General features: G+C 36.6%; 1 protein-coding gene and 1 long non-coding RNA gene across 2 annotated transcripts; one reads left to right on the forward strand and one right to left on the reverse strand.

The window, feature by feature from the left end:
* The first annotated feature begins 1,551 nt into the window (after positions 1-1,551).
* On the forward strand, positions 1,552-2,796 carry LOC134675791 (uncharacterized). The gene is made up of 2 exons (XR_010099793.1): positions 1,552-2,183; positions 2,306-2,796. It is a non-coding gene; the product is annotated as an uncharacterized LOC134675791 (long non-coding RNA).
* Positions 2,797-5,335: 2,539 nt separating this feature from the next.
* Positions 5,336-7,130, reverse strand: LOC134675780 (uncharacterized). Its single transcript, XM_063534085.1, has 2 exons — positions 7,101-7,130; positions 5,336-6,387 (listed from the first exon to the last, which is right to left on the reverse strand). The coding sequence occupies exons 1-2, from the start codon at positions 7,128-7,130 to the stop codon at positions 5,341-5,343; spliced, it is 1,077 nt and encodes a 358-aa protein (XP_063390155.1). The 3' UTR covers positions 5,336-5,340.
* Between the last annotated feature and the right edge of the window lie 4,855 nt (positions 7,131-11,985).

Raw genomic sequence — 11,985 nt, forward strand, 5'->3', positions numbered from 1 at the left:
AAGTGCGTAACTCGTTGATCGCCTCCCATGAACGTAATGCTAGGTATTACAACATGAGGAAGCGTCACGTAGAACTAGAAGAAGGGCAAATCGTTTATAAAAGATGTTTCCCATTGTCAAATGCAGCAAAACATTTCTCCGCTAAATTAGCGCCCCGTTATGACAAGTGTGTCATTCATAAAAAATTAAGTCCTCTTGTATACTCTTTAAAATCCTTAGAAGGAAAACTTCTAGGTAACTTTCATATAAAAGATATTGTACGTCCTGGTGAAGCCGAGCCGTCTTCGTAGCGGTACTCGTCTTTTCACTTGTTGGCTCAATATTTAAATTTGAAATATCCTATATGATACAAAATACTGAACTTACCTACTGAACTGAATGCAGCCTGGCGCAAGCTTGTTTTCATCAGACCGGGTAATTGTTCCATGTATTTGATTCTATATATATTGGTACCGGATGCATACGGACCAATCTTAATCTTTGATATGTCCTTATAAAGACATAAAACATCAAATAATCTGAATAAACTACAGAAACTTACTTAACTTATAAACCCTTAAGTGGGACTACTCTATAAAACATTATTAAATCGTGAAACGAGACTACGTTCTCAATAAACTCTGTACTATGACCAAACTTTTGTTTGTCGATTTAGGAATTGTGTATTGGCTAGATGATGCAGCTCTTTACTTAGTTCCACCTTTGTCGGTGATAGGCAATTTCTTTAATAAAGGGAAAGTTTTTTTTTCTCGGGTTGCCGTCTTTGACATCCTCTTCTAGATTTAGGTAAGTATTCACTAGTAATAAGTAGATCCGGTTCAAAATTAGTTGTTAGATTTCCTTGGTTGAATTGGCCATTCACCAAGTCATAGGTATAAGTTTTGTCATAAGGTGTTTTCTTTACAGATTATCTGTGTTCTCGTGGTTAAGTTTGGTAGGTTAAGGTGTAACTTCATATTAGACGTATAAGTTAAAAAAAAAAAACATTTTTTATAAAAAAAAATTTTTTTTTAACCCAACTAAAGATGAACTGTAACACTTTAGGGTAGGCACCCAGTGTTATAAACGTCTGAATGTTATTATAGATAGGCACTTTATAGGTTAGAAAAGTAGATGTTTGTTTGGTAAGAATTTGGTGGTTGATATACGTTCTACACGGGTATTAGAGTAGATAGGTCAAGGTCGGAGACCAGAAATGTTGTTTTTAATCTTCACATATACGCTTTTGGCTATATTTAGAGGATAAAACTTACCGGAATGGTAGGTCATCAATCATCTATAAATCGTCGCATTTAGCGCATCCATTATTCGTTCCTGCGTTGTGCTGGGACATAAATACCTTGTTTTCTTTGGATTTTACACATTTCACAATTGAAATACATTTGTACATGGTTACACTACATATAAATAGCTTTGACTTGGTAATACGGGTTGAATCGGTGTTGTTATTGTCGTAATAAACATTGACGTACGTCAATGACAGTTGGTTTGTTGTCTGTGGTGTGGCACAAACAATCAGTCATACATAAAGAGTATTTATGAATAAACATGTGGTATGTGTTCTTTTATATTGTGCAATTCGTAGTTATAAATAATGTCCTTATTTTTAGCTTTCGAAATTAGTAATTCTTTTTATTTTTGGTGACTTCGGTTTTCTGTAAATTGGATCCGGTCAGTTGCGATGTCATTGAATGGGAGGTTTTCCATTCACCACTTTGTCTGTGGCTTTTGCCATTTGATTTTTCGCTTGATCACTGGGATATTCCGTGACAAGATGTAAGACGTAATTTCGACATCAGGTCGGCAATTAATTCATGGGGTATGTATTTTATTTAAAGATTGTATTTCCTAAAACTCGGTTAAATTCGGTGTTCAATGTTTTAATCGTTGATATATTTTGTTCCAGCTTGGCCCAAAATATGATTAACCTGGCTTCCTATGCGCCGGTAATGGCGGCATAACCTTTTCACCTCTTTCAAACCAACTTGGTGAGTTGTCCACACTTTCTAAATATACGGAAGGAAAGGCGAAGTTGTTTATTGTCAATTGCAATTAGCTAATGTCGTGTTTTGGTGTGATTTTCCAGCAATCCCTTGACAAAGATGAGACATCATTTTGTTTCACCGCGTGCGCATACGTCGCCACGTCTGGTGTCTAATATAAGGGACTCGGCTTAGAAACCGGTAAGGATTTTTTTTAATCTCTTATTTCCGCAAGCTAAATCGCGCGTTGTCCCAATTAAATATAAATATAACTTTTTATAACATAACCTCTCTAAAACCTAGAACATTCTCTTTGTTTCTAGGGTCCTTTTGGCTAGGCCTGTCCTTTGGCTAGGCCTACTTCTTGGCTTGGCCTGTCCCTTGGCTTGCCTTCTTCATCTTCTTGGCCCTATGGCTTTTGGAAGATCTAGGGTGGTGTCGCACCATGCTAGAGGGGAAGCCGTCTTCTCCACTTAATTTTTGGACTCGAGGTGAAGTGTTTATTCGATAAAGCTGTGAGTTAAAAACTTATATTTACATTAGTGACTGTGTTCCTTTGCTGGAAAGGATAAACAATATTTAAGTCTGAATTTCTTTTTAACGTGAACTTTCTACATGGTAAATTCTATTATTAATATGAAACCTGCAATTCCTATGTAGGATTTTGTGTGTATTACAGGCCCAAATATGCCTGAGATGTACTTAAGTTAAATTTAATTAGTAATAGTTACGGTACGTAATTTAAATGTTAAGTCTCGAGGCCGCAGCAGGTCTTATTGTGATGTAAAGTGAATAAAAGTATTTAGTAAATAAATTTGTATTTTCATTTGGATATGTCATACGTTTGATGAGTATAGTATCCTGGCGTCCTACTTTAAATATTTGGATATCTATTCTCACTCCATAGTGGCAGAAACCACGACCCTATCTATGCTCGTAGTTAGCCGTAAGCATTTTTGAATTTTTAAGTAGGTAGATCTTGGGGGTTCTGGACCACTTACCCAGAGCTCACCCTCCCCTATTACAGCTTATAGCAGTAATAATTGTTCACTGTGTCGTGGCCAATGATACAATCAGAGTTTAATTAAAAAGTTCGTTAAAGATAAAATTTTGTCTGTTTCAGCCTTTAATCGATGTCCGTTATTCCATACCTACAAACGTCATTAAGTCCCCTCCACACTCGCGTTCGCGGCTTTGCGCCGCGATTCGCGCACGAGTGTGGAGCGGGCTTTACAGACGAAGAGAAGCTTTTTTAATGAAGCAATCAAGCAGGATTTTTTATTTATGTACATTTACTAAAAAAAGCAGCTGATGGCGCTTCACGAGCAAGTTAATGATAAAAATTATAAGGACGACGAAATACAAAACACTGTCATGGACTAAAATAGAGTAAATATTTTCGCGACGGAGAAGCGGAGTTGGTTTAAATAAATACATTCTTAGAAAGTTTGGTCCACTATCGTCTCTATCGTTTTATGATATGAATATTACGATTAAAACATTACAGCTAATACTTAATAAAAGTAAAAGAAAATACTGTTTATGTATATGATTCGCCGTTGCACTGTTGCCACGTCGTTGAGCCAAATTTTCTTGTTGAGTCGAGAAGTTATTGTTCGGCGGTGATTCTTCTTCTATATTGTTTCCTTGTGTTTTATAAGACAAATCTTCATGCCGTGCCGGCATATTATTGATAGCATATATGACTGTTGCTATTGTGGTATGTCTCATAAGATTAATTAAAAAGTTCGTTAAAGATAAAATTTTGTCTGTTTCAGCCTTTAATCGATGTCCGTTATTCCATACCTACAAACGTCATTAAGTCCCCTCCACACTCGCGTTCGCGGCTTTGCGCCGCGATTCGCGCACGAGTGTGGAGCGGGCTTTACAGACGAAGAGAAGCTTTTTTAATGAAGCAATCAAGCAGGATTTTTTATTTATGTACATTTACTAAAAAAAGCAGCTGATGGCGCTTCACGAGCAAGTTAATGATAAAAATTATAAGGACGACGAAATACAAAACACTGTCATGGACTAAAATAGAGTAAATATTTTCGCGACGGAGAAGCGGAGTTGGTTTAAATAAATACATTCTTAGAAAGTTTGGTCCACTATCGTCTCTATCGTTTTATGATATGAATATTACGATTAAAACATTACAGCTAATACTTAATAAAAGTAAAAGAAAATACTGTTTATGTATATGATTCGCCGTTGCACTGTTGCCACGTCGTTGAGCCAAATTTTCTTGTTGAGTCGAGAAGTTATTGTTCGGCGGTGATTCTTCTTCTATATTGTTTCCTTGTGTTTTATAAGACAAATCTTCATGCCGTGCCGGCATATTATTGATAGCATATATGACTGTTGCTATTGTGGTATGTCTCATAAGATAAATTATCTTCATGATAATCTGGATTGCTATACCTATGCCTTGACCTTTCTGCTCTTTCTAATGACGAATCATCTATAATATTTTTATTAGTCTAATTTTATTTTTTACATGATCCACAATTATTTCTTCCATCGTATTTGCAATTCCCTTTCCAATTTTTTTTTTGCCAAATGGACTTGTTTTTTCATTCCACTCTCACGTTTGTTTCTTGAGCTTATTTGTGGAGTATCATTTGGCAATAGATCTTTACACTTATTATTATACAGTGGAAATTGGATAAGTGGAATCGCAAGGGACCGGCTGTTTAGTTCCGCTTATCCAGGTTTTCCATTTATCCGGTTTTCCATTTATCCGGTTTTCCATTTATCCAGTTTTCCACTTAACCAGGTTCAAATAAAACGTTTTCTCACTTACAGAGGCTCTCGCTAGCAGAGGTAGTGGATGCTAGTAATGTCGCTTATAGAGGTCACGTATAGTATGGTCAAATAACAGACCAAGACTTAAAAATAATACACTGAGATTGAATCTTCTCCTTATCTTAAATTATTCTACAAAGCGTAGACTTAAGAAGCGTACACTGATATCTTCATGCGACTTCCCACTTTCATAGTCTGTTATAATTTTTAATGTATCCCGAAGAGATAAACACTTGATTTTGCGCTTAGGCATTGCTTGTCTAACAACACGGTTTTTAGCCGCACGACGGCTAAAAGAATCAAACTGAACGACGTGTAATCTCATAATCCACTAACCGTTAAAAAGTGCTGCTTCAAAATCCTCATTCATTTAAAAGATTTAATATATATATCATATGCACGAACAGATGTTTTCGTGATACGATACTTTACATACTTACCTAAACAATATGTTATTTTTTATTTTATTACCTACCTAACCTTGCTTGGCTCAACCCTTGTTGACAAATAAGAATTTCAGAGTGGGGTTTAAAAACTACACAAACAAATTTCAAAGTCTTTCTATTATCACAAATAACGAAACAAATAAAAGACTAATCCCCGAGTTCCTCATAGCCCTGTTTCCTTGTTGCTTTAACACTTTTGGAAGAGCTTTAGAAGTTAATTTCTTATGTTTCATCTTTCCTGTTCTCCAGTTAATATCTTCATCATCTGTTACATTTATAACAGTAAAGAAGCATTGATTTACACTATTCATAGCAAATACATTGTCTCCATACACTTTTATAGAGCAGTTAGTGTAAAATTCTATACTTATTTCTTCACTAAGTCTTACACTATATGGCATTCCAGCTTCATCCATAATCGTTTTTATATCATAATGCTCGTAGCCCCAAACGTAAGAACTATCGAATTTGGCCAAAACATTGCCGGTTAAAATCGCTAAGTAATCTATCTGTATTAAAACAGTAACTTTAGTTGCACCTAAAATCGCTGTAGCATCCTGTTTTGGACCTAAAGTTACAGCAAAAGATGCATTAGCAATAGGAATGCTTTGCGTTTCAGAAAAATCCCTTCCAAAATTAGATTGCATGCTCCAATTCTTATTTATGCCGTGTACGTCAATTATATGTATTATCTCCACGGGAAAAACGTCCTTCTGTTTATACACACACGTCACATTATCCTCTATATTTCCTGTTAGTGTAATTATTTGGGAATTTTCCGTTGCGTAATTATTGTACGTCTGTAACTTGTTCAAAATAACTTCCTCTTGTATAACGTTTATTTTAGTACCGTTTGGTTTTAGAACCGTTTTAACTGGTTCTAATTCATAATTCTTATATACATCGTTGTCGCTATCGAGGAAAACCTCAGTTTGTAGTCCAGTTAGTGTAAATAAGGCTTTCTGTAATAGTTCATCTGTAATATGGAATAGTTCTTTATGGTTTGCGTTTAGATCTCTTGTCTCTGATTGACCACTGGTTCGAACGGTGACTTCGTTAAAGTCTGAAACTTGGATATGAATCTGTATTTGTGCGAGTGTCATTGACAGGGCACACAGGATAACTGGTAGTAGTATACGCGCGATGGACATCTGAAATATACAAATAAAATATTAAATCATTAAAAAAGGAATGTGAATAATTATTGCCTGTGGTATTTATAGCGCAAAATACACTAATAGTGCACACAAAATTGTAATATAACTAGAACTTTGTCGTTGTGTTCTGAAAACGTCACAATGCAATCTTGGAAGCATAACACTCGGAGTAATCAACAATGGAGCCGCCATTAACAGGCGTTCCCCTCTGTCGAAAAAAGGCGGCCAATGGTCAACTACATGTCAACCATATGTATGGACTGACGTTTATCTGACATGACGTACCTATACATTTGATGTGCCCCTCCCCCGCAAAAAACGGCAGACTATTTTGTACCGAAAATTTTAGACATGGCGTCTCCGTTGGTTATATCCTCCAAGGCATAACACCTTGGCTATACTCTAAAGAGGTTTACAAATTGATTAACTATATAAATTCTGGACAGTTTCAAGAGGCTCTAAATATTTTAATATTGTCACTTCAAAGAACTTCCACAAAAATACGTCTTAAGTAGTAGTTAGTAGTGTTTAAAGTGTATTATCAAAAAAAAAACAGTAAATAATAATTAAAATACTAACCTTCTGGCCTTTTCTAACACTTAATACAACATAACACGTTTCACACCATAGTATAAATACAACTGATCATCTTTAAATCAATTTTAACGCAAAATGTATCTAAAACTTACATTAGAACCAAAACTCACTAGGAAATCTGTCACTATTTTTAGCAACATCGTATCTTGCAACTAAACCAATACGAAGATACGAGCTTTACTTTAAATGTAAATTTGTTACTTATCGAGTTTTAAATTGCTAAATGAAGTTTTATTTCCAATTGAATTTGAATCTTTATGTATGAAATATAAGGCTCGTTATTCGGTGACAGACGCAAAGGTTTTCGTCACTTGGCGTATAGAATAACATCATAACCAGTTTTAAAGTCAAGGTTGATCGTTCGGTAATGTTTATCTAATATGCTACAAGTTTTAGTAAATGCCAGACGGATAAAGTAAGACAGGGTCATATCTCGATGACGTATACCGTCTGCAATTGTTTTATGTTTTGATCGGCATTTGTCAACTTTATGTCATTCATTGCATTGGTTAGAGTTGAGTTGATAACAGCCACTCGCAATATCCCACTAACTCGGGTTAACCGGTTAAACCTGGAGTTACCATTGTTACTAGTACAATTTGACACTAGGTTACGGTTTAACCGCTTAACCCCGGGTTAGTGAGATGGTGCAAGTGGCGCTAACCGGACTAAGTGAAAAACAAATCTTAAAATCCTTGTCAACACATACCTAACCCTAATGTAACCTTTTGGACGCCAATGAGTCCAATGACCGATATATCCGCACCGCAGGTTCAACGCCAAAGACTGATTAATCGGTCAGACCACAGAGCAACACAGACCTACGTGCATATGCATAAAGTTCAATTTCAGTTCTGTCACTTCGGTGACGTGGCGTCCGCGTGACAGCACAGCTTTTGGCGTCGATAACGTTAATCAAGACTTAAAACTTTAAAAAACAGGGACTTTATCCCTGTATGGGCATGGGCGTCGCCAGGGCAGAGGGGAGAGGGATTCCCCCCCCCCCCCTCCGGCCCGCCCTCTAGACTAAAATTAGTAACATAATGTATGCCCGTCCCATCGGCCATCAGCAATTCTCGTAGCGTGTAGCTTGCGCTGGCAATGAATTCCATAATCTCATTTAAACATAACTTAAATACAAGGTAATAGGTAAAATGGTAAAACAACCAGATACATGTATAGATGCTTTTATTTTTATAACAATATTGCTTTCACATGTTCGTATAACAGATTTAGCGGGTACTTTTGATCGCAAAAAATAAAGGTACCATTTCTCTCAAGCGGTTGGTAAAGTTAAGCGGTGCTAGTCTGTGCGGAAAGAAGTCGTGAAATGTAGGAGTCAGTCCATACATTCTATGACTCTTCTCTTTCCGCACAGACTCAGAATAAATAATAGTACTAGGTACAGAAGACTCACTCTCTAACAAAACGCGTCTGTCACGATCAGAACAGATATGGCCGCTAGGTGCCGACAGCGCCACGCGCGGCTTATGGCAAACCCCAAAATTGGGGCCGAACGGATGTTCTTTTAGCTACCTGTAGCAAAGCGACGAAATCGCGGAGTGAGCCACGCCTGGCACAGATCCTATTCAGTATAGTCCAGCAAGAAATTGTAGAAAATTATTGAGGGCGCCACTTCCTACGTAACTGTCACATGTTTGACGTAAAACGCAAACATGGCAACAATTTAGTATGGATTTGTTTAGTTCCATTTTATTTATTTTCTACCATTTTAAGTTGCACTATAGAAGGTAGCTGAATTTTGGGACAGTAACTAGTTAACCCTTTTCTAGGGCGCAACAATGTACAAGATTTTCCGATATTATATGCCAATTATTCCAGAGGGCCTACCGCGTAGGTACCACGTTCGACGTGTTGCCTCTCTGTCGCACTTGTAAATTCGTACGTAAGTGTGACACGGAAGCAACACGTCGAACGTGGTTCGCGGTAGGCCCCCAGCTTTGATGATTCATTTTAAGAAAAGTCACATTTCCCGAAAGTGCGATCTAATCTGGACCTTAAATCGGAATGTTAAAGTTGAAATTCTATTGGCGCGTATGTGCTTGATAAGTCGTACTATGCCTGGTAAAATAATATATATCAGCAGACTATAACCACAGAATAAGTAATAGTATTATCATACAGAACGGACACGCACCGCCCCGCCCCGACTCGGATTACCTCGCCCCGCGACTGAGTTCTGACGGACTCCTGACGTACGCTCAGTTCGGCTAGCGACGCCGCGACGCGATGACGCAACGTTCAAAATGCCGGTGTATTGTGCGATGTACGGGTAGTACGGATACCTACTTATTGTAGAAATGAATAATAATATAGTTTTCCAAAGAGACGAAATATGTGTCAGTAAATAAGGCTATACTTTTGCGTAAAAATAATAATATCATATGAATTAAAACCCGTTCGTTGAATTTGTGAATGTTAAGCCAACATTTAATATTTAAAGTACCTAAGGTAACTAGACCTTCTACACAGATATTTCTCGTAAATGTTTTATTTTTAGTTTAACACTCTTTTCACAAAAAAGAACTTGTTGGTGGCGGGACATTCGCGTTTGATTTTTAATTAAATTTTAAGAATTTAAGAAATAATTTACATAATTATTTCTTAAATAGTTATATAAAATAATCAATAGGCATCAACAACAAGGTACATTTAATAATGGCGTGTTGAAAGTCCAAGTACGTGCAGGACTATAAACTGACAAAGCCAATTCAACAATTGGAGCGAAATAAAACATAAACCTATATTTTGTTTTTTTACGTATTTCGGTCGAATTATGCAACGCAGCGGGCCGCTCGTCGTGTCCTTCGGCCGGCCTCGGCAAGCCTCGGCTTCGCCTTCCCCGCGCGCCGCACGAGTCAGCCCTAAGCCACTTTAGGTCAGGAAATGAATGCTCAAAAAACGTTGTAGAGGGAAATGCTAGGAACACAATTTTTGACTCCGTAACTTTGTTTGGACTAGTTAGGAGGTGAACATATCAAAAGTCCCCGGCTGTAGCCCCGCTGCTGGGGGGTAGAGGGGGGTAAGAAGGTCGAATTTTTCGGTTTTTCATTGATATCTTGGAAACTTTGCGTCTTAGCGACATGACTACTAAGACAAACCGAAAGCTGATAAAATTAGTTACAAGTTTTATCCAGTCAAGTTTTTCGATATCATGAATAGTTTTTGAGATACCCGCTCTTGAAAGTTTATTTAGGGATTTTAATTTTATCTTGATATCTTGAGATCTTGGTACAGACGTGCCGTGCACACATATAAACGCAAATGATTTTCGATGTATGGCGTGTCCGCCCTGTGCTATAACTTCTTACCAACTGCCCGAGTTAAACGTTAGACCTATAGTTGTGTACAAATTGAGAACCCTTATTTGGAAGATTGATAGAATCTTTTGGTTAGGTGGGATACAATCGGTTTAGGGTCCACTTTTATACGGAAGGACACATCCCACGTTTAAAGCATAGTTGACAGCAAAAGTAGTTAAGAGTCCGTCTAGACTAACTTTGCAGCGACTTCAATATAACAAAGTGAGGAAGTGTCAATAATAAACGTAATTTTCATAGAATTTTGACACTAATTAATCTAATGATGCCATTGCCACACTTTGCCGCGTCGAATGTAAATGTAATGCAAAGTTAGATTGGTCCGACTCTATACTATTTTTTATTCAAAACAATATTACTAGTGTGTAGATAATTTTGCTCGAATTACTAATCACTTTTGCCGATAAAATTAGGTTGGTTTAAAACTACAAATCAAAGTTTCATCTAGCATTATAAATAATACAAAAAGAATTAAATAAATTTAAAGCTATTTATAACTACATTAATTACATCTAGTGGGTTTTTAAGGCGAGATACGCCCAGATCAAATTGTGGTATTCTCGGTCAAACAAGTTTAAATTTAAGTTTCGAATTTACCTAAATAATTTTACAAAATTGGGTGAATCAACTTTTTCTTTGTCACTAGTTGCCATGGTTACGGTCTCCTGGGTCACTCCTAAAATACTAGTTTTCTCGTATTTAAATGAACCAAACTTGAATTTGTTGGTATAGTTATAAGGCCTTTACATTATGGGACACCTACTAAGCACGTTTGTAGAACATGGTACAGCAGTTCTTCTAACAAACTATGCTACTATTGTCTCCTGGCTGATGGGACAGAATAACAACAAGAAATAGTTGATCGACCCAATTACATAAAGTTAATTCGATAGAAGATCTAATAGAAAACACCACGAATCGGTCTGGGTCTACCTCGCCTTAGATGTTGTTTTATCACTATCAGATTATTTTAATTTGTTTCATTCTGGCTGTACATTATGGTCTAGTAACAAAAAGAACTTTAACCTCCTAAGACCCACCGTATAAACTTTTCGATTATTTAATTTGAACCTTATTATACAAGTAAATTAGAACGAATTTCGTTTGTTTTAAAAAGCAATGAAACAAAAGAAATGCTACTTTATTTGGTTCATTTAAGGTTCAAATTAGGTTGCACGAATATGTACATTGTAATGTACATTTACCCCCTTATTCATAAACGTTTACTAAAGTTGACAAGCCGATAATAATCGTTTGTCCCTTTCCATTATACCAATACGTCGGAAAGGGACAAACGATTATTATCGGCTTGTCAACTTTAGTAAACGTTTATGATCAAGGGGTTAGTCTCAGGAGGTTAAGGCCACTTGTAATAAATCTTTCATTAGGGGTCATCCATTAATTACGTCACACGAATTTCTAGGTTTTTTGACCCCTCCCCCCTCTTGTCACATTTGGCAAACCCCTCCCCCCTAGTGTGACGTCACATTTTTTCTACGAAATCGCCAAATTGAATTAAGTAAGTACCTAAGTATTATTAATATTTTATCAAAATATTTTTGACGATATAAATATTAGTAATTTTATAACCCAAAACTGCTAAGGAAAGAAAATTAAAATAATAAAAACGATTATCGTTTTAAAAACTTGTTAC

Source organism: Cydia fagiglandana, chromosome 23 (assembly GCF_963556715.1).
Source record: "Cydia fagiglandana chromosome 23, ilCydFagi1.1, whole genome shotgun sequence".
In the NCBI taxonomy this organism is placed as follows: Eukaryota; Metazoa; Arthropoda; class Insecta; order Lepidoptera; family Tortricidae; genus Cydia; species Cydia fagiglandana.

Excerpts from the sequence above, each read along its gene's own strand:
- LOC134675780 (XM_063534085.1), bottom strand. The coding sequence starts at position 7,130 with ATGTTGCTAAAAATAGTGACAGATTTCCTA. Across the intron at positions 6,388-7,100 it reads AAATAGTGACAGATTTCCTA|ATGTCCATCGCGCGTATACT; the intron begins GTGAGTTTTGGT and ends TGTATATTTCAG.